General features: G+C 41.6%; 2 protein-coding genes and 1 non-coding gene across 5 annotated transcripts in view; all 3 read left to right on the top strand.

Moving 5' to 3' along the window:
- The first annotated feature begins 658 nt into the window (after positions 1-658).
- On the top strand, positions 659-9,732 carry haus6 (HAUS augmin-like complex, subunit 6). The gene is made up of 16 exons (XM_075450959.1): positions 659-1,054; positions 1,191-1,286; positions 1,376-1,454; positions 2,840-2,972; positions 5,522-5,666; positions 6,168-6,230; positions 6,316-6,373; positions 6,535-6,708; positions 6,879-7,075; positions 7,203-7,332; positions 7,435-7,537; positions 7,623-7,686; positions 8,225-8,363; positions 8,442-8,534; positions 8,638-8,773; positions 8,874-9,732. Exons 1-16 carry the CDS (start codon positions 936-938, stop codon positions 9,566-9,568), a joined length of 2,424 nt encoding a protein of 807 aa, XP_075307074.1. The 5' UTR covers positions 659-935; the 3' UTR covers positions 9,569-9,732.
- Positions 7,769-7,899, top strand: LOC142369569 (small Cajal body-specific RNA 8). Its single transcript, XR_012767649.1, has one exon.
- An 838-nt stretch (positions 9,733-10,570) lies between the features above and the next one.
- Positions 10,571-26,570, top strand: part of dennd4c (DENN/MADD domain containing 4C) — a 34,857-nt gene continuing 18,857 nt past the window's right edge. For all 3 annotated transcript variants that reach the window (XM_075451668.1, XM_075451667.1, XM_075451666.1), the window contains exons 1-2: positions 10,571-10,890; positions 24,014-24,324. In XM_075451668.1, the coding sequence (XP_075307783.1) occupies positions 24,026-24,324 (299 nt within the window). In that variant the 5' untranslated portion in view covers positions 10,571-10,890; positions 24,014-24,025. The remainder of the gene's footprint in view (positions 10,891-24,013; positions 24,325-26,570) is intronic.

The following is a 26,570-nucleotide window of genomic DNA, read 5'->3' as shown; positions in this document are numbered from 1 at the left end:
CTTGTTGGCTCCTGCATGGTTCTCCCATTGAATCGTATTAGTTTATGTATCATAAATGAGATGATAATAATATAGCTATGTATAATCAAGGTTGCACAGTAATGAGAAATTTCATCAAGAAAAGATAAATCCAGATACAGACGGGCCGTTATGTTGGCGGTGACAAATTGGTTTAGCTTTTCTTGGTACAGTAATTCGTTAATACGTTTTTTAGTATTTCAGTTATTTACTTCTAAACTAAAAAATAGGCATCTTGAGTAAGGACTCCTCTTGTGGGAGAAACGCAAAAAATCCGCTAAAACTTTCACAATTCAAACAGTATCTAACTTGTTGTACCAATGTAACTACTGTAGTAGTTTAGATTGGTGCAGTCTTTTAATATGACGCCTAATATGCTAAATGGATTTTGTATGCACTGAAAATGTTTAAAGACAAAACGTTTACGGTATTAAGTTGTTTTTCTTTCTTTTTTTGCCGCTATCCTCAGTTATTTTTTGTATACGGTTTAGTTTTATATTTATCTTTTTGTCGCTGAACCCTATGACAAAATCAATTGTAGGTCGGTTCTACCCATGGATGGTTCGGCCGTGGTTCGGGTCAAGTGCCTTCCCGGACACCGGAAGTAGTTTATAACAACATCCGGGTAATTATTTGATCAAATTGGCGGTTCGGTTTCGCTCCCCGTTCCCGTGTGAAATTACTTTCACAAATATTACTTTAAACAAGGAGCGTTTTTTTTTTAACGTACCACCGTTTTTTCGGGTTTTTTGCTGCTTTTCTATTAACTTGCATGTACTTCTATGTACTTTGTTAAATGTATGTTCTCTGACACGCGACGAGTTGGCGTCCTAGTTAGCTAACAGCAAAGTTTGAAGCTAGCAGGCTCGCTTTTGAGAACCGGACACTTTTTGCAGTCAGCCTTCCTTCTCAGAGTAATGACGAACGCGATATCAATGGCGAAGGAGAATGGACAGTTTTTGTGGTTTGCTCTTCTTGGGATGGGATTTGACCCAGACATCGCAACTAACAAAATTAGTCACCTCAATTTGGGACCGTGAGTTTGATTTATTATCGTCCAACTTTTACTTGATTGCGGATTTCAAGTCTCACTGCTTTCTCTTTATGTTGTTGTTTTTACGTTGCCTATCACAGTTAAATGTTATTGTAACTGTTTTTTTTTTTGTCAATAGGAACATGTTCGACAAACGAAACAAAGACGCCTTCTACATAGTCACCCATTTCCTGTTGGAGAAGCTCAACCCGACTCGATTTCATGAAGCATACAGGTAAAGTTATATGGCGTGATTTAATATTGCTCTGTGTCAGCGTCTTTGTGGTTTATTGACATAAAAATATCACTTTTATTTTGGTTAAGGCACTGTTGGCCTGTTTTGAGCCACAAAGCAGATGCAGAATTCCGCAAGGTTACCTGCACTTGGCTGCGAGAAATCATGGTAAGAATCTGGGTATTATGTGGCTTCCCAGGTAGTTTTCGTGTTATGCATGTACACTTACCTTAACTATTATCCTATAAATGAAAGAATAACATCCATATTCTTATTCAACATAATTCCCCCTGGCTTGTGTTCTCTCTACTCTTCTTTTCATGCATAAACATTACAGTGACAAAAGAAAAAATATTAGGGTTTGATATGCATAAAAAATGAGGATCAATTCACCCCAGCTCAGTTTTTTGTTGGTTTGGTCTCTGCGATACATATAATTTTCATATTATACAGCAGTATGAAAGAGGTAGAAGAAAGGAATTATTAGGCAAAAGTTGTCCTTTAAACAGATGTACTTCACAGCTGGAGATTTTCTGTTGGAGATGTGCTTTCGTATCTGGAAATGCGATGTAAGGTTGAGGGTGACTGTCTGTCTAAAGCACACAGGAGGCGGGACGTGTGCCAGAAAGTGGATGTGGAAATCACTACCTTTTCTTTATACAGTAAAACGTTGAGAATAGCAGATGAGGCTCTTCGTTGTGTTGACATCAGTGTAATGTACTAGTTGGCAGAAAATAGTATGACATAGCAAATCTTGCCAACTTGCAAACTCAAACACCCACCGACCAGTAAACGCTCTGAAAGATTTGCTGCTACATTAGCAGTTCTGACACAGTCTCACCTGCAGACCTTCTGGGCATTTTTATGGGAAATCCCTGCAAGAAGTCCAGAGCCACAGCTGCAGACATTTACATTCTCACAGGAATCCCATTATAAACGTCTCTTGACCATTTTCAACAGAGCGTGAATGAGAGTGGTTTCAGTGTTAAATTCCAAGATTCTCAAAGTTACATTAGGATTAAATCAAGCGTGGCAGGGGTTCCCAAATGTTTGAGGTTCTGATCCACAAAGCAGAGACTTGTGACCGTTTGTATTGCTGGATGAAGTGCAAACATTGTTAATAAGCCAGTTAATGAGTGCATAATGACAACAGAAACAGTCCCAACAACCACAATACTCTTCTCTTGTGACAGTTGTGGTTAAATCAATCTACAAGAAATGTGATTTAATTCGATGACTAGAAATCATAATCGGGACCCCCTGAAGTTAATTGGAAATTATAAGTGTTATATTACTCACATTTACTTTCAAACTGTGATCTGAGACTGTTGTATTTTGGAAAATGATATTCCTGTGTTGCAGTCCGAGCCCCTAAGTTGAGCATCCTTGTCACCACATGCTTTATCATCTTCTCTCCTGTTAACTGTCCATGGCCAGAACGTCTCACGCTATGATAAAAACTTGTTCCTTTATCCGTTACACACAAGCTTTGTTTAGTGTGTTCTGTTCTATGCCGTCAATCACGTTTTTTTTTTTTTATAAACGGTTTGCAGGATGAAACGGGAAATGCAGGATCCAAAGTGGTGGCGTCTTGGTTTCTGTCACCTGGAGGCCCTAAGTTTACCAGCTTGATGGTTGATTTAGCCAGCCACGTCATGGTGCAGGAAATGAAGACATTCACCACAGGTAGCACATGATGGAGAGTCATTGTGGTTTTGAGTAGTGGTGCAACGGATCATAATTGATCTGTGGTCCGAACGGATTTCTCTCTACGGTTCGTTACGTACGTGGTCCGCGGATTGGTTGAAGAAATAAATAAATAAATAAGGAGGCGTGTTTATGTATCATAAAGTCGCATGTATGGGCACATTTTGGCTTCCCTGTCACATACAATGATGATGGACGAAGGGTGGTGGATAAAACATTTACGGTATGTCGGCATTGTGGCACGAGAAAGCCATATGAGAGTGGAAATACATCCAGCATGGCAGCGCATTTGAAGAGCCATCATCCTGGCATGTTAGCTCCTGCCTCAGGCTCCAAGACGAGTGCTGCGCATCAACCACTAATCGCAGCGACATTTAAACACCCTTTAGCAGCAGAATCTGACAGGGCCAAAGCTATAACAAACGCTATCGGAGTGTTTATAGCAGCAGACATGAGGCCATACTCTGTTGCGCAAAACAAGGGGTTTAAACATCTGCTCAATGTGCTTGAGCCACGTTGTGAAATTCCCTCGCGCACCCACTTCAGTGAAAAGATCGTGCCAAGTCTGTATGAGCAAGAAAAGTTAAAAATTGTTACAGGCTACTTCTGTTGCGCTAACCACAGACGGGTGGACCTCCAGAGCAACAGAAACAGTGTTTCCCACAGAATTTTTGGAAACTATGGGGGGGGGAGGGGTAAATTCACGCGGCGTGAATTTGTGCGGCGTAAATTTGTGCGACTGCAGATTTTATTTTATTTGATTGATTTGCACACATTCATTCAAATATAACAAAAAAATACACAATAAAACACAACAAATTAAAAAAAAGGAATGTGTGCTGGAGATGTCAGAAACCCTTGTGGGCTTATGAGGAAACCTCATCTTGTCATTAAAACCCAATGATAACAATTGTAATAGAAAATATTTACAGGTTAAAACTAAACTTCATGAAAAATATGAATGGATCATATACAGTGAGGACTTGTGCCTTTTTGAGAAACTTGAAAAGGTTTTCCTTGATAACAAAGGGTGTGGGAAGTACACAATGAGTTCAGGAACACATCAGAAGTGGTTTGGTGTTGATATCTTTAAAAACAAGAGAGCTATTACAAAATAAAAATCTAAAATGGAATTAACTATGCACACTGAGTAAATGTTCTACCTAAAATGATTTTTCTGGAAACTAAAAGACTGTGAAAGCTTTATAGTGAGTTCACAAACCCATCCGAAGTGGTTTGGTGTTCATTGGTTGAATATCCAGTGAGAACAAAAAAAGGCGTTGCACTTTTGCGACGGTCCCTAAGCGCTCCGGCTGCCGTAGTTCACTTAGAAGTATATTCGGTGCGGTTACTCTGATCTTTCAGGCTTACTTTGGTGAGTTGATAAAGCCTGTGGTATGTTAGTCTTAGTTTTCTGTAAATATTAATACCATCCTGAGGCTAATTGGTGCGGTCTTCGTGACGCTATTACAATACAAAGCTGGAAAATAGGCGAATGTCGAATATAAAACCAACTTCACCCCGCTCCGCCTAGTCGGGATGGTTGAACCACACATGCGGGACGGATGAAACACCTTATTTTAAACAGAAACTATTGAGCTTACTATTTTTTTAAGCAACATACCGGACAACATACTAGTGTACTCGTCATTGCTCAAATTTCACATTATTTCTCAGAATATAAATAGGTCAAAAAAACATGTTTGTCAATGAAATCACGATGATTACAGCTGATCTTTATGCACGCGCACCCACTAATCTATAACGTGTGTCAATCGCCCCGACAGCGACTAATAACACATAAACCTTTTTTGCCACTAAACTTCAAAACTCTGACATTGCACACTTTAGGACATGTTTAATTACTAGTTCACCTGTTGTATAGTCATATTGGTTGGTTTTCGAGGAAATCGCTGTGTTTCTCAAAAAAAAAAAAAAAAAAAAAAAAATCGCTGTGTTTCAAACGATTGGGATTCGGAAACTATGGCGGCCAAAAGGAAACTATGGCGGGCCGCCATAGTTTCCTCAATGTATGGGAAACACTGAGAAAGCTATGTAACTGTGACCGCTCACTATATGACAGCGAACTGGGAGATGCGAAGCCCTGTGCTGCAGACACGTCGCCTCTGTGAGAGTGACACAAGCTCCAATCTAGCGCAGGTACTGGTGAAAGTGTCATGTCTTATATTGTACTTTAATTTGTGTTTATATTATTCATTTTATTTAAGCATTGAATTGACATCTTGGGTTAAATGTTTTATTTAGTGAACAAAAAAGGTTGCAATAAGTGTTCTACTAAATAAATGTAACGCAAAGTTATATTTTTGTCTAGTTTTTCTGCTGATCCGAAAAAATGATCCGATCCGTGACTCAAAACCGTGATACGATCCGAACCGTCAGTTTTTTGATCCGTTGCACCACTAGTTTTGAGTATGAGCAGCTTGCATATACTGTATCCACAGGTCAAGGGTATCCCACGGTTGTGTCATTCCTTTCAATTGAGTGATTTCAGATGTTGTCATTGCTAGATGGCAGTTGGGTTCCCGAGGCCGCAGCTATGTCAGCCTCCACCTTGGACATGGCAGTTAAACGATTCGATCTCGTCCGTTCAAGGTTTTTGAAAGCTGCGGTTGATCAGGATCGTTTTCTCCACAGTTACCAGAGAAAAGCCCAGTAAGTCCTTTTTCCTTCATCTTGAACGCTGGACAGTTTCAACGTAATGTTTTACATTGGCTGAGATTTAGTTTAAAACTTTCTAATGGAGTATCGCGTAGAATCTTTTAACAAGCTCAATGGCAGGTTATAGCAATAGGCCTCAGCTGCTTCACATGAACTAATTGCTTGATGAGGCCATCTTCTAATTGCTGCAGGTGCTTGCAATCAGTGATCCCCCTTGACATTCTGATTCTTTATTGGTGCAGCAGGAGGTGGAGGACAATGGGTGAAACGGGTTTTGATGATGCTGAGTTAGCGTACGGCTTGTTCAGAAAAAGGAATCAGATATTTTTGAATGTTTTCCAGTTAACCATGACATGACAATGTACCTGTTTTGATGTCACTTTCATGTTGTTGTGACTTGCTGTGCTGTGAAGGAATTAGTTTTATAGATTTTTATTAGATTTGTACAAATAAGGTAGTTTCTAACAATTGATTTTGTTCTTCCTTCTTGGTTAGGGTTCTAGTGAAGTCCATAAGGGATCACAAAGCAGATTTGGCCAAATACGATGAGCTTCTTAAGTATGTGTAACTTATTCCTCAGTATTTTATTTATTTTTATTTAAGTTCTTTGAGGCATTGAACAAATGGGAACACTTGCTTTTAGGTGTCAGAGCGCCGAGTCGGCACAGAGTGAAGCTTCCTTCGCTGAGAAGATGAAAAAGGTATGTTTTGTGTTAGAAAAAATTTAAAAACACACGGCAGTACACACATTGCCTTTTGAAAATCAAGTTATACCATTTCCTCTTGGTTAGGTGTGTGGTACCAGCATGTGATATTTTAGAATGGATGTTAGTTTTGTTAACTTGCGTTTTAACTTTGCAAGGTGCGCTCCTTGTGGTCTGACATTGCAATAATGCTGTCAACGATCAAAAACGAACAAAATGCAGTGGAGAGCGTTTTAAAGGGGGACGTGGACCAATACGTCCTGGACGGTGCCGATCAAGTCCTCAAGATTCCTCGTTGTCTGTTGGATAGAGTTGAACAGCTCCCACATCAGGTGAGGAAGATGAAGATGATGAGACGGCTCAGACTGCGAGTCCAGACTTACTTTTATAAATCCATCAAAGGAAAAGTTGGGCTCCACTTCAGACATGGACCTGATTCGGTGTGGCCTTAGATGTCTGAGGAGTCTCATCTGTCTGGTTGGGTGTGATTTGTGTTTTTCAGTTAACTTCAGGGAATGTGTATGAAGCTGGCCAACTGAACCTCCTTGTTTTGATGGAGCTGATGAACCACGCGTTGCAGCTCCTCAAAGAGCAACGCTGCCAGATCGCTCCTGCCTCCAAGGCGCAGCTCTGTCCTCAACTGCTGCAGGAAAAGAGTCAGCAGATGGTGCGTGTGCTGCAGGACATCCACCTCATTAGGTACACAACAAGCAGTCGTCACTTCAGGGGATGCATTTCTGAACTAGATAGGGACTCTTTGTTGGTGTTACTAGAGTCATTGGCTGTCAGTATGTTTATATCCTGTCATGCCGTGTCATCCCTTCAGAGAGAAGATTTCTAAGGAGGAAATTCCAGAAGTCAAGAGTGCCATTAGAGAGCTGGAGACAAACTGGGACAAGAGGTGGATGGATATTCTGAGAGAGATGCCTCTTGTCTCTTTCCTCAATGATGATCCTGTGAGTGGCCTCTTAATGCTATATTTAGTCTTTCACAGTATTTTAGAAGTGCTTATGAAATTAAGCAAATTCCCGTGCTGAAGATTGAATTTTTGTTTTTAGGCTCTTGGTTTCCTCTCACCGATGGCTCCGCTGTCTTTTGAACCAGCAACTGAAACCATCTACAGAAGCAGCGTCTTCTCCCAGTATGCCGCGAAACTTCCCGGTGAGCCCAGTTGGACTGTATTACAGCCTGTACTTGAACATTTACTCTTTGTTTCTACTTGATGTTTGTGCATTCTCCCTTTCAGAAGAGGAGCCTTCAGAGAGTGAAGCACGGAAATGTGCCAATCCTAGTAGTCCTAAACTCAAAAGGTAACGTTTGAACTGCTCCAAACAGTTGAATGGCCTAAATTGATAATGTTAAAGTGGATGAGGTCGGTGTGTTGGTGTTTGATGGGAGGCAGATACCTGGACAGTGCCAAGTGGTGCTCTGTCCGTCACTGGTCCTCCCTAGAGCATGACTGCTCTCTGATGACCGTGGCGAATTGAGAGAAATCGCCACGGACAGATACGGAGCAGACACTCGTTATTTCATCATGACTGATGATACAAAGTTATGACAACGTGATATAAATTTCTGTTGCATAAGGAAGTGAGTTAAGTCATAACCTCACAGAAGTTTACATTTCAAAGACCTGGAACATGTGCAGTATGTTTTCAGTGTTAATTAGTTTTAAATATGTTGTTCATATATCGAAGTGATACAAATTCTTTAATGTGCTGAAAAGCATGTTTATCCATTCTAAATTTATTGCTTCAAGTCATTTATCCTCGTCTAATTGAACGGCACAGGGGAATTGCACTTCTTTGCAGAATGTTAAATAAAGTGTGTGTTGTCTTTATGAAACAGTCCTTGCCCTGTAGCAGTTAAGACATCTGAAAGTCCCTTTGGCACCATTGAAGCATCACGAGCAAATACGTCTCTGGACTGGCTTTTTGACACGCCTTCATCCCCTCACCGAGAGGCTCCATGCGCACCGCCACCTGAGGTGTGTGTGCATTGTTGAACTTTTTTGCGCAAGTTTTGCTGATAATAGATTTTTAACAAAAGTGTGCTTTTATATTAGGCCAGCGTGAGGAAGACGGCTCAATGCAAGTTGGCTCCAAAGAAGACCAAGACCCAGATTTTAGATTTGGAATATGATAACCTTGCTGATGAGGTATTTTGATGATTCTCAAACAAATGGAAATGGCACCACTTTGACACAGGAGCCTTTGAACAATACACACTGTATAAATAAGTGTTTGTTTTTTGTTTTTTAGTTTGTGGATGCTATAACTACCACCAGCCCTTCAGATCGAAGGGTTAAAGGTTTGGAGTTGGAGTGCCTTTTTGACACTCTTCAGAAAGATCCCTTCTCCACTAAAAAACAGCTGCCACGTACACCTGAGAGCTTGAGTGAGTTGGAAGGCATTTACACTTCACCTTCAATGCATTTTTGTAGAGATTTCACCTTTTTTCTTTTTTTTTTTTTTTTTTCTCCTTTTCTTCCCTTAAGTTATGGATGTGAAAAGCTCCTGGCGAAAGGCAGTTGAAGAAGACGAAGCTAGAAAATTGTGTGAGTCGGTGGAGTTGAACAGCAGCTTAACTGAGCGGCTCAGTCCCCTCAGTCAGCCCAGGGAGGTTGTGAGCACTGATGGTCCTTCCCAGATGGTTTCCTGCACCCCCACCCCCCCTATCACGAGCCAGGTCAGCCCCTCTGCCGATCAGCAGGGGGTCCTACTTAAGTCCACTCTCTCATGGGACACTTTTGACATGGACAGCCCAAGTGGCACCAACGGCATTCAGTTCAGCCTCAACCATGAAACCCTCCCTGAAATGTCAAGTTGTGATAGTCTCCTCTTTGAGGATGAAGCTGTGGATATTAGGAGTGAAGAGGATGAAGAGCTACTCATTCCCTCTCTGAAGACTAAGACGAAGCCATCACCGTTAACCACAAGTCATCTGGGTGAGATCCAGCAAGCAAGCACCTTGATGGCGAGCACGAGGACAACTGAATGCCTTGTGCCTGATCACAGGCTCTCTGGTATGGACGGAGACTTACTAATGGAATATGTAGCATTAGTGGGAAAGGCAGACGAGATGTTTCCACTGGACTTGGATTCGCTGGAGACACCATCACCCCCTAAGAAGCAGGAATACAGCCCCCCTAAACTAATCACATTCTCCCCTGTAGACGACATGAAGCGTTAGCTACAGTCATAGGAGCTATTCTTCAACCTGGTCTTAAATTGTGTGTACATTTCAAACCGTGTGACAAAGACATCTATATAGCTGTAAAATAAATGACATCTGTTGTATATGAAATGACTTAATTTTTTTTAATTAATATTGAGGCATGAACCACTTTTATAAAAGCATAGATTAATATTTGTTAGAATTCTAACTTGTGTGTTATGTCTTTGCAAATGAACTTGAAATAAAATTTATTTGAAGAAAAGTGAGTTCAAGTAGTTTAAATCCACTGCATGCATGGAAGTTGATGTGCCTCTTTAAGTTTTGTATTTATTTGTTTTTGGAGTTGTGCAATCACATCTTTTAGAAAACCATGTATACAAACTTACAGCTACGCCATGAGATGACCGATTAGGCTGTATTTTGGAGTTTGTGCTGAGTATCGGATGCAGTTCCAGCTCATGGATTTTGAACTACAATGCCCCTTTTAACCTTTTCTTTCAGAAAACGACAAACTATCTTTTCTGACACCTGTTTCCCTTGTGCATTTTCTCCTACTTTCAGACGGGGGGGGCGCCAAACTACAAAAAACAGAGTAAAGTCAAGACAGCAGTAAATACCCAGATAAATCCGGAAGGGAAAATATTCTGACCTCAAAATTGGGTCCTACATATATGGAAAGTACCTAAAACTTTCTTGATATATTCTGCGTATTGCACGTGTCGTACCCTGCTAAATAAAAATGTCAAACTACTAAAGAAATGATTGTACAGCATTTGTGCCGCAATTCTGCGTCATTAGATAAATGAAACCTACACTCCAGCAACGGTGTTGAAATCTAAATTGTACACTGTGAATTATAAATGATCGCGGATTTATATATAATTGTAGCTGGCTGTTAAATCTGCGTGTTATACGTACGGGTGGAAATGCACGTCAGAGGCTTTTACTTCGAAAGGACTCACCGGAAATGCTAGTCTAACGTTTGCTAGCTTGCAAAGCGCTCGTGGCAGCGAGTCTGTGTCAGTTACAGCGGGGATAGACTGTAGCCTCTCCTCAGCTCTGGGCGGTTCCAGCCTGAAAGAGACGTTTAGGAAGAAAGCTCACCGACAAAACTATCAGTGCAGACACAAACATGGCGCCTACCTCCACCGACAACTTCAGATGAGCGTGCGGCGAAGAAGTGGCCTGCAAAGTTTGTTAAGAATAATTCGAAGTTGTTCTATTTTTCGCCCCCTTCCTGGTTTATTCTGTTTTGCACAGATACGGAATACGTTAAGCGGTAAAACAGCAAGTTGCCTACATGTCAACATTGTCTGGCGCTGCAGTGTAAACAGCTGGTAAGTACTCATGTTTGTTCGTATAGATAAACGGAGTTTGTTGTGGGAATTAGAAATAGGGGTTGAACTATTTAGAGATGACTTTAGCCGTGAGCAAGTAAGGTGACCCGCTGAAAGCAGAAATTTCCTGGTGTTCGCTGCGCTTGTGCGGCCAGCTTCTGCACTTTTTCACCGTGTGTTATCCAACCACGGAAAGAGGCAGAGCCACGTATCGCTGCTCGGGCTGATCACTGGAGGAAATTCCTTTTGTTTTGTCCGCGGTGATGTGTGTTTCCTACTCCGAAGTTGACCTAGTTATGGGTCGGATGCAACAGTTGGGAATATAACACCGCTCTCTTCTTCCTCCTCCTCCTCCTGCTCTCCGGGCCCTTGTTGACGCCAGATAATCAGACGCGGCTTTTCCTGGAGCCTGTCTAGCCTTTGGCAGGTGTTTGTTTTCAGACACTTTGAAAATTAGCTTCCTGTTGGAATTCAAAGATATACTCGGATAATATCGCTTTAACAGGGAAGTGTAGCTGTTCAGTATAGACTGACCGTGCTCATGGAAAGGAACTGTTAACCTAACTTCCTTTTTAGCGTGCGGCTTGCTTTTTATTCAGGTACCTTGTGTTTGTGCTCCGGATGTACTTACACTAGAATAGACAGTTAAAACCAATATTGAGCAACAAGGTTATTATATGACACTGCCATACTAGTAGATGCCTCTTTGCCTTTAGTGGGTGTGTGTTTGTGGTAAGGACAAATGCCATTGATTCCTGTGCCAAGGTGCTCACATATCTATGCCTCAGCACTTGAGTATTTGCCAGCCTGCAACAGACTAAGCCCCAAGGGTAGGAGAGCATTCCCTCCTCCATCTTCCCATCACACTTTTGGTGATTCATGGCATGCTTGTGGTGTTCCTGTCATGACAGCCGTGGCACAAGTCACAGCAGAGTAGAGCAGAGCAGGGAATGGCCCTTCTTCTTGCACTTTACAGAAAGAATTGATATTTTCAATATGGTATTTCGCCACTTGATATGATTGCAGGAATGCCACATCATAACAGGATAATGGAGGCTTGTGGAGTGTGAAAAACATTTGAAATTGCTCTGGCAGGATTCACTGAGCCGTTGCCACGTGGAAACGCAGCAGTAAATTCTTTCTTGACCTTGGCTTGGCCTGACACGAGCTGGAAAAGGGGAGTGGACTGAGTGGAGGTTTTTTTTTCTCTCTCGTACTTGCTGCTGAAGGCTGCAGGTACAAAGTGGGTCATGGCTGCACTGTGGCTTTGTGTACATTGAACTTGCACTTTGTTACCAACACTGGTCGTCCAAAGGCTCGGTCAGATGACCAAAAAAACGCCGCCCCTGAGATTTTGATGGGTGCGAGAAAAGCGAGCGTCAATTCTGGCTTTAAACGAGAGGAGCGTTGCTGAAAGAACCACATAAGTGACTCTCATCTGGCATACATACATACATACATGCACAGTCTTTTCATAAAGTCGTATTGGTCACATCTGCCTCACCTCTCATATATGCACTAACATTTCACTTGTTTTATATGTCAGATCTCAAGAATTTTAATTCTTGAAACCGCAGGAACACAAACATATTCTTTTGAAATGCAGTTGGATCTTGGCGTATAATTTCTCCAACTTATTATTGCATGGTTGCAGGCCACAAATAGTCTGTTGTGGTTTTTATATACCGTTGTGCTTTTTCTTATTGTGTTGGCCAAGACTACACAAGTTTGACTTCAAACAGTCACTGGACAACAAAAGAAAACTCCAGTAAAGGTATGCAAGATCTAGTCATCCCTCATATCTATATATTTAGGATAAACAGACAAATTATGTAAAAAAAAAAAAAAAAAAAAAAAAAAAAAAAAAGATTTATTTATTCTTATGTAACATAATGAAACAAAACTGTACACCTAATTCTACAAAACAGACTTGCTCTCTCAGAAAAAAACCTGTCACTCATTCGTCTTTATTTTAGGCACATGCTGACATTTAATTAGTAAGCCTTTATTGGCCGATACCTTAGGCCGTATATGAGAAGTGAACGTAGCCACGATGATGTCCCTCCACTAATTTGTAAGCTGTCATTTTAATGCCTCGCGTTCAGAATTGGTCCGTTGTCATTTTGATCTTTTACATTAGAAACCTGGGTGGATGGGTTTGTTTGTGACCTATATTGTTTCATAGTGCAGATTTATGCTTTTAGGGGATCTGAGCCAGAGATGACAGGACCGTTGCACCTTCCGTTTTACCTCTCTCTTTTTATTCGTAAGGTGCGGAGGCCAGATGGTGGTGGAAAGTTTCTGTGCCTCTGACCCAGCTGTACAGTTGGTCACCAAGCCACATTGCAGGATGTGTGTAATTGAGAGCGAGCATGCCTGCCACCCTTTGACACAGAGCAGGTTTATGTAAGAAAAATCTTGTTATTTTGTCATTCAAACCCAAAACAGACATTTAAAATGCAGGTAAACTTGTTAGTCTGACCAAAATCGTATGAAATGGAGCTTCTCAAAACAAGACTAACACACTCAGAATATCCTGTTGGGGACTGAATCACTCTGCATGTTTAATCTCAGCTCGACTCGAATGGGTCTGAGCTCTCTGTCCGTGCTCCAAAGTTCCACCTTTTGCATCTTTTATAAGAGCAGTAAAGAATAAGTGTACATTATTGCACCCGAAGTCCCAGGAAGCTGTAGCTCGACTCAACTGTGCATTCAACCACGGCAACCGGCGCTGTTGCCGGTCCTCTGATACAGCAATGTTGGCGTGGTTTTTGAAAGCGCACACTGAAATGGCGCTGGGCTGACTCTGTGTGGCCAGTTAGAATGAAAACGAGCAGCTACAGCATAAAGAAGAGTTCCTCTGTGCAGCATTGGTGTTACCACTGTTGGATAAAGGCTGATGGAAATACAGCTGAGCAGAATTCAGTCATTCAGTTAAACATTATTGACGCTGATGAATTATTTCTCTGTTTTACTCACACAGATTGGATAAGCTCAGCTGGGCTCAAGTAGTGAGCAGCATTGTTCTCCCCTTCTGCTGTCTGTGTCATTGTTTTCCAAATCGCCCTCACAACACAACAACAACCTCTGACCCAGCAAACCTACGTGCTAAAAATGACACTGACGTAGTTTTCAATCATTCAGTAGACAAATGATAAATGTACAATGTTTTTGAGGTTTTTTTTGTCTTGGAGGGATGTTGGACAACACTTGCTGCCCAAGACAACTGTGACTGATTGAAATAAATACAAACAAGTGGAGCAGTTTTTCCACTGGCTTCAGAAATGCTCCTGGTTGCAGCTAAACTGCATTGGAGAGCTGTGGAGAAAGGGCCTGCTTTGTGTGACAAAAGTAGGCTCCACGGATTAAAAAAGGGCAGAGTAATTTCACCTAATTAAATCCTGTCTGCAAGTATAAATCTACCAAAGCACAATCAGGTCATCAGGTTTAGCAAATGTTGCTATAGTATGACTAATCATCCTTAGCTTTGCTCACTGACTCTCACATAATTCTTTATCTGAGCTTTAGTTTGGCCACAGAGTGCAACTATAGCAATTCCTCCCAAGTGAAGTGCATGATGGGAGCTTATACTAAAGCTCCAAGCTCTTCAAAAGTAGAAAACTGAGATTTTCCACCACTCCGGCCCATAGATCGGTAGCTTTGAAAGTTTCAGGTTTGATTACTCTCTTCCCTCTCAGAGCTGGAGCGCATTGGACAATATTTGGTATTTTTCTAACTGATTGATCGGGCTGGCTGTGCTCTCTGAGGTTGTAGATGTTTGGTCAGGGTGAAAATGGCTAGCGTGGTTCTTCATATTACTTACATTACCAACATTTTTTCATTTAGGTGTGGCAGATTTTACACACTGTGTGCTTTTTGGGTAGTTCAAGCTTTATAAAAGCACTTCATGTTAGCATCATTTCCTAGCCACATAATGCAACATAATGACTTCACTGTGTAACTTTCTTGTTCTGCTTAGCCTGGAAAATCACCAATTATTGATGGTATTCTATAATTTTTTGTTTGCTGCAAACTCTCAGTGGTGTGCTGTCACTGCATGGACAGAATCAACCCCATCTTGTCAAGATGCACCTTAGAATCGTAACATTTCCACTCCTCTGCTAACTTTTGGCTGTAAACAGTCCATTGCATTTTCTTAAGCTACCTGTTTGCATATCTTAAGATCCAGAGAGTCGCATCTAACCAAAGATCAAAAGCATGGATCTTTTGATCCAGCCAGAACCCATTTCAGGAAATGAATTTTCTTGCTCTGGCCCTTGCGGTTATGTGCCCGTTATTTTCATTTTGTCGGCAAGGGTTTGAGTTGGTGGTGTTAAAGCTAAGTTAGTCAGACTACTAAGTTTGCCCTCTTTCCATTCTCCCCAAAGTGTAAAGACCGCTCTCTGTCCTCTGGGCCGTCACGCTTGAGGAGGGAGGCAGTCTTGTGACGTTTCTGCCTAGTCGAGCCTCACTGCTCAGAGCTGCCGCACATTGTCTAACCTCTCAAAGATGTCTCTTAACTTAACGAAGTCATACTTTACAGCAAACTTTAACAATAAGTATATTCACAATGTTTATTGCCGAGGTTGCTCAGTGCTGTTGTCGTGTTGTGGGAAGCGTAGCCTCCATGCTGTTGTTAGTTGGGCAGGTTGTTTTTAAGAGAAATCAGCAATCTCCTAAAGTGTATCACTTTCTCTTAGACATGCGTGCCTCATAAATCATACGCCTGTGCGTTGTATCAGCAGACCTGCAGGGATCCAAAGGGGCAAAATGGATATTTTTCATTTTAATTTCAAAGGAATTATGTCACTTCTCCCCAGGTTGCCTTTAGACACTGCAGTTGGCTTTGATGCTATCTTGGCAAACACTAAATAAGGACAAACTGCTGTTGGATGGACATGAACTGAGAAACATTTGTAAAGAAAACACTCGAGGGGAAAGGAAAATTTATTGAGGACTGGATGTCATTGTACTGAAACAGCTGGGAACTCAGTTGATCAAGGACACTTTTTAGAATTATGTATCAAGTTAGAAAAGCCAAACATTTTTTATTTTGCTACAACTATTTGTAAAAATGAAATGTCTTATTTGGTAATGTTGGCTCACACTTATATGGGCAGTTAAATTAGAAAGGGTAAAATGAAATGGCTGGCAGCAAACACAACAAACCTTTATTTGTTCTCTCTGTTATCAGTGTGATTTGGCAAACAAGATACCTATTCGGAGAAGCTTGTTGATAGCTACCATCAGTCCCAAAATTAAATTGGATCTTATGTACGGATTGGTGTGTATAAAAGCAGCTGCCAGGGCTAAACAAATACGATGAAGAAACAGAGTTCACTGCAGGGTTTTGCTCTGTTTAGGCTGTGCAACACATGGATATGATAGTTCTAGCATATCACACCAACTTATCTGGAGCCAAAAAGCAGATAGATGGTGAATGCTTCACCTCTCCCGTGCTCTGAATAGCAAATGTTACAAGTTTGACTATAGTTGCAGCCTTTGTTAAGTGCACTTAGGATTTATATTTGGGAGAATTGGGGCCAGAGTCTTCTCTTCTTTTCTCCTTTTCAACCTGAAGTCTGGTTGCGCTCCGCCGACCGAGCTGAGCAGTTTGTCTCATCAAAACACGCTGTGATAAATTAGCAAAGTATTTATAGACCACACTTTACTTGCAGACACATTCAAGCTCACGCCATGCGAGTGCAGCCAGACAGCAACTCAACGGGCTTTCGTTTCTTTGCCCTCAAACCCATGTTCCTGCCAGAAAGAGCATCAGGCTTTTTGTGTGATCGTCACCTGAAAAAATGGAAGTTTCCTCACCTCGTTGGCCCCTTGTACTCGGTCTGGCCTGCATCGCTGACAGCATATTGTGATGACAGGTGGCAGGGAGGGCCACTTTGTTCTTCAGATACTCTAAAGCCCGGAGCTGCAGAGGGTCACTTGAAGCAGACACCTGTGCTGTCGGGCTCGGCCTGAAAGGACAGCTGAAATAAGATTTCCTTTTCCTTTACTGTTTAGTTTGGCTTTGAACGGTCTCAGACAGCACTGCTGATTTCTCAGGAATTAAGTTGCCTGATGAAGGAGCACTTGCGCAGATGCTCACATACATGTTAAAAATGTCTCATCACGTAGTGGTTAGTGTGATAGCTTCTCTACTTCTTTAACCGCAGCTGTGTCCGCTCTCTTGTGCAGCTTTGAGGAAACATGTAAATGTGTCATCTTCGGGCAGCCGTTTCAAGAAAAATGTTAGCGGTTGTGCATGGCAGCGCTCCTGCAGAAATAACTGAGACAGACACAGCGCTGTCTTTTGTCCAGCACTGCACACACACAGAGGCAGGCTCTTTCACCCTTGGGGTACGAGCCTCCAGGCTCTTTTGTGTGAGAGGGATGAAATCATTGTGGGGCAGACCATGGGGGATGGAGTAAGGGGTTCCACTCTGTACACTAAAATAGAGAAATCTCTGTTTCCGCGTTTGTTTGTGGCTTTATGTTCTCCCTGCCCCTCTGAGATCCATCTGAATTAACTTTGAGGTGAGGGAAACAAAGCAGCGAGCCAGGTGAACGCCACAAGCACAATGCTTTAGTTCAAGCATGTGATGGGAGGGACCTCTCCGGCTTTATTTACGGCAACTTGATAGTTTCCTCTAACTTCAGAGGTTGTTTGGCTGAAAAGGCCACCTTAGGAACGTTCGCAAGCAAGTCGAGACCAGCGCCACTGCAAAGCAACAAAACTTTCCAGTGATGGGAAATTTATTGTGAGGAATGGCCCAGGAGTTTGTGACTAAAACTGATGAGATTTCACTTTGATTACAAGTTGGTTTCTCTAACGCAGTATATCTTAAATATCAGAGACTATCCCCCTCATTAGTGGTCCTGAGGTGCTTTGAAACGTTTCTTTGTTCTGTGAGTTACAGATTTAGTAAAGAATAGACGATTGTGTTGGAGGCAGTGGTTCATTCCATTGTGTTGGATCTCATTACACCTCGTCTACAGTCTTATCTCAATATCTGGTTAGGTCTCCCCCACCTGTTCGCCTTTGTAAAAGGTCTCGGAGTAGCTCAATTCTTCAGTTTTATTACAAACAAGTAGTTGTAAATGGTTTCACTTTCTCCAGAGGGAGGATACAGCAGCTGCTGTTATCGGTGTTATCATCTGGCGTGTGTGGAGATGTCCCGCCAATGCGGGGAAAAAGGCGTTAAGCTGAATCCAAGGGTGTGGGACTGTTGCGTGCGGCTTGGCATCTTTGGTTAAGGTAAAAATAAATTGAGTTTTGACTGGTTAAAGAGCAACTTGAGCTGTCAGTTTGTTTTTTCACATAGAGAGCCGGAAGGATCTTAGTGATCGTTGAAGCTCAACAGTGAATATCACGGTCATAGCTCCACGTCAGAATGTGTGATGGCTGGCAGAGTTTCAGAGTTATGGGTCCACTAAAGCTTCAATGTGTTTCTTGTCGCGGTTTGTTGTGACACTACACTTTTTGGTGCAAACTCGGACAAAGAACATGACACTCGATCATCAGGGCTCAGGAGTGACCGAGGAACAGGTTTTTAAATGGCAAGGGAGGGGCAGAACACAACCCTCCGAGGCGGGGTCTCAAATTACAACGCGGACTTTAATGTCGTGGAAATGTAATGAAGCACTCAGACTCAGTCACTTTACCATTTGACCCTTTTCGAAGCACTTTGTCCCGATCTTTTCTGTTTTTAAACGCAGAAAATCTCATCTCTTTGGTTCGCTTCTGTTTGCAAATGCTTTTAAGTCTTAATTCCCTTTTCATTCATGATAACTGCCGTGTTTTATTTGCTCGCCAGACATAAAACAGACAATAGAATGAGCCTTTTCTGCTATTTTATTTGTTGTACATGTAGAACTGAAACTTAAGTTTTTGTCAGTGCATTTGGAGTCTGAAAGCAGATGACAGTGTCAGCCAGGCGGGTACTCCTGGAGATCAGTTTCCTGTGGTAGAGTAACAGTAGTCGCAGCTCAGTGTTGAGCTGCCTGGCATTGTTTAGCTCAGGTTGCTATGGCAGTGTTGGTGTGTATCTAACATTGACTGTCTCAGAGAGATATTAGTATAGTTGTGGGGTGTCTGATGGAGGTGCAGGGGACTTTGAAATGGTTTCCAAACGTGCTGTTTGCGCACCTAACTTTGGCTGTGCTGTTCAGGGAAACCCTTTGAATTTCTGAACTATTAATAGTTCACAATATGGCAGGTACAAGCTAAAACATATCAAATGGCCATTATTGTATCATGCTGTTTTTCAGTTACAGTGCCTGCCTTTTGTTGCCATTCAGTCGTTATTGTGACAAAACCATGAGGCAAACATGTGTCAGATGAGGCCCTCCTTCTAACGACAACAGATGACATGTTGTGCTGCCTCTGCCCCCATTTTCTAACTGAGAACAGGAAACAATGTGGCATTATTTAGGCTTTCTTATTGTCTTCATTGAAAACACCCTGAAATATCGGCGAATAGTATTCCGTAACAATCATATACACGATGTAGAAGCATCAGTTTTTACTATATGTGGCATTAACGCGGGCACAAGTAGTCTGGTTTCTGCTTCAGCGGTGACATTTATTTAACTGCTGCTCTTTGAGGGTAAAACGGAGGAAAATATCATGTTAAATGTTTTTTAATCAATGATCCATCTTTAGTATTGAGGATGTTGTTGTTTACCCTCAACATGGCTTTGGTCCCTGCTGTGACACTTTGTGGTGCTCATGCTGTCAGGGAGCTCACAGGATTTATGTTATTTCACAGCAAGTTCAGGCGGCTAATGTTTCAGGGGGCTAACGCTTAGTTCACTTTGTGTGTTTTGCTCTGCCGTAGAGCTGGGTGTCTCGACTGATTTCCTTAATTGAATAAATACTGAACTAATAAGATCTCAAATTAAACAAAATTTAAACTATATTTAATATTGATTCAGTTATTGGCCTTTCTCGTACACGGTCTTGCCCAAATAAAAGCCGAGAACCTAACGCTCCTCTTTACACAAAAGACGAATGGGGATCGAGCTTCAAACGCTCGCAGCTAAAGGCACTCATTAAAAGAGCAGTCACAGTAATAGCTATCAGGATATTCAAATGAAGATCACTCATCTGAAATTGCAGATTAAACTCACATAAAGTAGATTGCAATCATTGCCTTGCTTTCTTGTTAGTTAGCAACTACGTGATGCGCCCACATGAAATCCTTTTCAGCTGACCCATGACCTGCTATTACATGAGAATCAGGCTTCCACTTTGCCTTTATGCCCTGAAGAGTCACTAAATATCAAATATTTGGTGCTACGAAAACCTGATCTGGCTGTTCTTACCTCTTGAGCATAGTTTAGACATCAAGATTTTCAGCATCATCGGCTCAACGTCTTGTGTTCGGTGGTTTTAAAGAGTTAGCTTGTTCACGCTACACAGCCAAAACACACGACATCTTGACAGACTCGATCCCGGAAAGTTCTGAAATTTCTGACTGAGCATCAAGCAGTTACAGCTGTCATGCAGACAAGTCTTTCTCCTCATCAACTGAACGCATCATGCGCACCGCGACACAGACAGCCACACAAGCAAGCAATGTGAAAGTTTGCCACTGTGTACGAGGAGGACTCGACGCTCGCAAACTGTTACGTCTTCAGGGCCGAAATAAGCTGAAGAGGAGCAGTCGCCAAATGTTTGAGACAACAAACTTAATTCAACCCATAAAACGGTTTCATCCCTTTTAACCTGCCCTGTCTGATGAGGCTAATAAAGGCAAAACTGTTCAAATAAAGATGATAAGGCCGCAAGCATTATCATGAAACTCCCTCCTCTTCATGACCGTTTATTGTCTGCAGCCAAAGATACAGGTTTCAGATACCTGCCACTTCACTTGAGCACAATATGTGCAATACGCAACAGGAAAGGCCTCTCAGAACTTGTCCCAAAGCAGCAAAAAGTTTTACAACAGACATTTATATGGAAATATTGTGATTACTTTTCAATTGGATTATATTTGCACAAATGCCTTAGATGGACAGAAGTATGTCTGCTGTTTCAAAGCAGTGCAATCAGTGCATTTCTAAATTCCTTTAGGAAAAGAGTATTGGTTAAGCTGCAGAGACAGGTGTAACACATGTAGCTGCCAATCTGAGATTTACTGCTGGACTTATTTCCACACTTGTGTGTTTTTGGTTGTGAAGAGACATTAATGCAGCCACAACTACAGAACGGGCCACAATGTCACTGCTTCAGCCACCAGGATAAACAGAATAAATGTATCTGCCAGACTTTGGTTAGACCACATTTTTATTGTAGAGCAAATATGGTTTAACAAGCAGTCTGCTTTTGAATAGGGTTTGACCAGTGAATAGTTACCATGGATACGATGCAGTAAATCTCTTCAGGGCAATAAGTCTTAGCTCTGTCTGTAAATTGCGGTTGTGCATCATTATGCAATAAGAGCTGAGTCTAGTCAAAACTCGCCTGAGACGTGACGAGATATTTCACTGTGCTGGGGAAAAAAAACAAAATCTGGAAACATTTACAAATACGGACATTATTTTCAGGGCCATTTTTCAGAAAGTAACTACTCAAAAAGTAAGTAGATGAATCAACCTTCAAGATGAAAAGAATGAGTCCTCGCGTCAACTATACCTGGCCAAGGACAGGAGAATAATAGATAACTGAATAATGTTTTTATTTGTTACATCGTTACTGAGGCACATTTATTACTTTCCTGTTAGTGGAAAGTTTAACCTCTGCTTGCGTATGGAAACTGTATTGGTTTTAGTGCATTAGATTGTTGCTGATTACTACTGCACCAAATACCCTTACTGGAACATTTTCCTGGTATTGTATTGAGGAAAATGGGCCACTTTCTGGGCAAATATCCAACAAGAATACTTGAAAGGTACCTGGACTGTAAGGCAGGCTTGAAAGAAATTAAATGTGGCATGTGCACAAAGGCAAAATGTCAAGTGTGGACTAAAGGCCAAGAAGCAGCTCTGCATTCATTGTTCATATCCTGGTCAAAAAGAATGAAACCTAACTTTTCAGTATCTGTCTGACAGAAAATGTTAATGATTCTTGGCAAATGCGTGTGGAAAGTGTGTCAGCTGTTTTTCTATGTTTTGCGGCGGCTGAATAATTTTCCTCTCAGACTCACAGGTCAGTCTGCCTCCTGCCACCTCAGCAGCACAAGCAGCGTGCACCACACTGCAGCTCGTGGACGGTAACTTGCATTACTGTCTCCTACACAAGGGCATCGGTGACGTTTCAAGTATCTTGCAAAATGCCTGCACTTTGGCTCCCGTGATAAAATCTCAGCAAAGTAGCACCATCGAGACGAATATAACACAGGGCATTATTCCGGCGTCATTAAGTCAAAGGCTGTCTGCTGGCGGTGGCCGTACAAAGCTTTTATTTTATTTTTTTGTCCTCCTACTACAGCTGACTCACCACTGGGGGAAAAAAAATAAAACATTTTACATCCTGTGCCAGTCCTGAAAGCTCTTTGAAAATTATGTGCTTGCCTTAAGTTACTTTTTCTTCTTAGGCGACCATTTGCTCTGACTTCTTGTGGTTAGATTTCATTAGTCGAACGCTTTTCTTCTCCTTTATGCTGCAAGTGCAAGTGATCAGCAGCAGTTTTTGCACTTATTTTTAGAAACATTTCTAAGTTTTGTAATTACTTGTGACGAATGGAACAGTGCTGGTGATTAATTGTTTTTGTGGTCACACCAGCTTTGTACAGAAATATTACTGGAAATGGCAACATTTTAGTCATCATGTGTTTGTGTGCAGTCAGTTTTCCATCACATCTATATTTTCCCAAATTTTTTTTGTGAAACAACGTCATAGGAAATGCAGCGTTGTATGGCTGCATTGCATCTTGCGTTTTAAAGCTTCTTTTTTTCCAACATAAGGCTTTGGAGTCCAGTGGGAAAACGTATAGTCTGTTGCAATTCCTGCACCAAATGCCTCCAGCGTAGTTGCAGGTATTTATTGGCTTGCAAAAAGAGAAAAGATTTACTGATTTTTACCAGCCCGCTAAAACCGCCGGCGGCCTACTCTCGAGTCTCGCTGTGGTTGAAGTCCGCAGCCTAGTTGAAAATAACAAACTTAAACTAATTATCTTAGAAAGTCAGAATTATCAGAAACTGGGTTCCTGCATAGCCCAATACAGTGTAATACAGTGTGATGCCAACCACTCAGGTTGTTGTAGCTTGTATGTAGATTGTGCTACTCAGCAAACTGAAGGTCAACATTCTGCTAATGCTAACGGGAAAGCATTTAATCCGCTTGCTTCAGCAGGTGTTCCCACAAATTTAAAGAGACTGTTTTTGGTTTTTTTGAATATGCAACTAAAAACTAGACACTGACATCTGGTGAAACTTGATGTCATGACTCGAGGGTCCAAAACAAGAGAGAACGTTCATGAGAAGTTAATTAAAATGTTTTGCACATCAGCGCTATGGGCAAATTACAGCTGCTCCAACTTGGGAAAAACAAGTATCATCTTTCACATTTAAATTATTCAAGCCACGTGTGAAACTATTTTTTAATTTTTTATTTAAGTGCTATACAGACTTGGTTGGCCTTTTGATTTACGCTCTAAGTGGCATTTCTTAGCATTCCTCCAGGCTCACCAGCTCTCCCATGGCTCTCTGAATCCACTGGAGCTTTAACTCTCACCGTGTTCGGAGGAGTGCTGTGATATACAATGACAAGAGTGTTTGTGACTGTCAGGAGATCCAGTCTCTTCATCACTGCTTGTGTTCCCCATGTTTGTTTGCTCCGTTGTGATGCAAGAGTCTTAAAGGCTCCTTTTATTGCCTTGGCCACAGTATTATTTAGCATTCTGTGTATGTTTGGATGTGAGTGCTATACAGATTTGGTTGTCCTGAAGTGAAATGTGAGCGCTTTCCTTTTATTGCCCAGTGTGCTTCTCAGCTATAGCTTGAATACAGTATCTTGAGTAAGTTGTGTAGATTTGTGAATGTGCTAAAAATGTTATCCACTGCAGAGAATGACGTACTAATGCATGTAAAAATAGAGGTTTTGTTCAGTTAAATCTAGGCTATGTAAACATCAGTCCAAATTGATATTGATATTGATATATATATTTTTTTCACCTAACAGGTCCACCCAGCCATGATCGAGGACAAGGGTCACCGTGTGACCGACTACTTTGTGGTGGCCGGCCTGACAGACAAGTCCACGCCACTGGAGCAGGACTTGTCTGAGACCAAGTCCAGCGGGCCCAAAGCGCCCATCACCGATCTGGCCGTCATTAACAGGTCAGCGGGAGAAACTGTACCCGAGGACTTCACGTGTATCGACAGCACCTACAGCGGCCAGCCAGCCAACCTTAACCATGGCAGTCTTAAGAGTCCCGAGCTCTTCCTGTGCTACAAGAGGGGTCGGGGGAAGCCTCCGCTGATTGACATTGGGTGAGTCATGCTGGTGTTTGTAATCTGGAACGCTCACGTGCCTGCATCCACAAGGGGCCCGCTATAAGCAGCTGAACAGTACGTGTAGCATGACATCAGTCTCGTCGTGTGAGTAAATCAGAGTTTTGATCAGTGTGAGTCCAAATAGATTTGTAGAATAGAAACATCCAGTGATAGATTACGCTCCGTCGGACCCCAAGTGTACAGAATCATCCTTAACTGAACCAGACACGTACGTCAGCCTGGGATTATGCTAAATGAAACACAACCAAACAAGGATGCCCTGAAGCAATGCTCACCTGGAAATGTTGTTTCACTACAACATATTGATGGTTTTGCAACTACTGCGCCTGTCCATGACTGTCTAAACAAGATTTAAGCCAAAAATTTGGTTTTGGACTGCAGCAAAAATGATTCAAGAGCTTTTGTTGCCATTTGTACATGCACAGACGGTACAGGTGCATAGAATTTCAATGTGCAAGAGCTCTCTGAGTTATTGGAAAAAATAGGAACAACAATAATAAGAAGAAGATATTGAAGGGAAGAAAGCCGTGGAAAGCTGCAGTTTATTAACAATTGAGCTGTATAGAACGAATTTTAATGAAATACAGTAACATAAAAAATAGTAAAATATACTGTATATTGATATATAATATATATAATACAATATACATGGTACAGCTATTGTGCTTTTATTAAATAATATGGCCCATTTGGAAATGATTACACACAGTAGTGCCTGTGGTAGGGATTAAAGTCTCTTTAATACTCCAGTCACTGAACAGTAAAGGTCCCCGTAGTGTCACGTGACCTGTTGACAGGTGTTCATTCACAGATCACACTGGTGAAGGCTCTGTGCCAAAAAACGTATCGACAAAACCAAGATTTTTTTTCTTTTTCTTTCGGTGAACCCACATTGTTTGTCAGCCTTTCACTTGCAGGAAGTGAAGAACTGTGGTACTAAAGCTCTTTAAAAAAGAGGAAAAACTTTAACCATCAGAAAACAGCTTCAGCAGGACAGTCCACCCTAATGCTGTTTAGGTTTATGTAAATTATTTTTTAAACTCAGCCAGAGACTGAGGTAGATATGTTGACATTCACTTCTTGCTATTTCATCATGGGTCTCCCCTTCCAACCACACCTCTCAGCTTTTATCTGTCATGTGTAATTTTCCCACCTCTATAATTCCCTTCATATGTTCAGAATTTACCTGTGCTCTTGCTTACATCCAGACAAGCGAGAATCTTAATCTACATGCCATCATAAACGCTGCATTTCCCTTCACTGGTCTGCCCTGAATGAATGAGCAATGTCACACGCAGAAGTCTTTCATTTAGCGCGGTGATGCAACAGCCTGAGCCATGTTTTAGCTCTCTACATGCCTATAACCTGTTTGTTGCTCCCACTAACAAAACCGGAGTTTCCAGTTATGAGAAATGACACTCCATTAAATCACTCTGCGAGACTCACTGTCACTCTGAAGAGTCAGAAACTGAGAATGTTTTATAGACATCAGCATATCACACTTTTTTCTGCTCTGTGATTAATTTGGTTCGTTTTATGTGTTTATTGCTGGGATTCCCTCCCGTTAAATATTTTTTAACAAATAAGCTTCATGAAACACTCCGACGGCAAGTCCGATATATATATATACATATATATACATATATATTTATATATTTGTCAAGTCATGTTTCCTTTTTAGAGATTGTGCAATCTTGTTTAGCATGCAAATAGACATAAAGGAAGGGGCGAAAAAACAGAAGCTTACTCAGATACTTTATCATTCGTTTCATCTGTGAAGATATTAAATCGGCTGAGTTACAAGACTTACCAGCGACCAAAACTGTTTAAAATTGCGATTAATGAAACTCCAGACGCACAATTCATGACTGTGCGGTTAGTTGTTCATAAGCTAAATGACAGGATGACTGTTTAGCAGATCAGTTCAGCTTAATTGCTTAAAAGTATTTACTGATCTTCCATCTCTTAGTCTGGCTGTTGTTTTTCTCTTCCATCAGCTGACGGTTCGTAAAACCTTCAAGATATTCTCTGAAGAGATAAACAGAAATCTTGCAGAGGTCTTCCTTCTGCTACCTCTGCTGTCAGTGAAGCTTTCCCAGCCTGAGGCTTTGGAGCGTCTCAACATACTGTGCAAATTGGGACTCTTGTTTCTTGTTGCCGAAATGGGAATTTGTTGGCAACTGCCCTCTCCTGGCCTCTTTAAGTTTGTTCTGCACTCTTTT

Source organism: Odontesthes bonariensis, chromosome 19, assembly GCF_027942865.1.
Source record: "Odontesthes bonariensis isolate fOdoBon6 chromosome 19, fOdoBon6.hap1, whole genome shotgun sequence".
Taxonomy (NCBI): Eukaryota; Metazoa; Chordata; class Actinopteri; order Atheriniformes; family Atherinopsidae; genus Odontesthes; species Odontesthes bonariensis.
Note: the sequence above shows the minus strand (reverse complement) of the source record. Positions and strands in the feature narration are given on the sequence as shown.

Bases quoted from the DNA above. Each gene is read 5' to 3' on its own strand.
- haus6 (XM_075450959.1), top strand. From the start codon at position 936: ATGACGAACGCGATATCAATGGCGAAGGAGAATGGACAGTTTTTGTGG. The intron at 6,709-6,878 runs GTGAGGAAGATG...TGTGTTTTTCAG, and splicing joins TTGAACAGCTCCCACATCAG to TTAACTTCAGGGAATGTGTA. The intron at 8,364-8,441 runs GTGTGTGTGCAT...CTTTTATATTAG, and splicing joins CATGCGCACCGCCACCTGAG to GCCAGCGTGAGGAAGACGGC.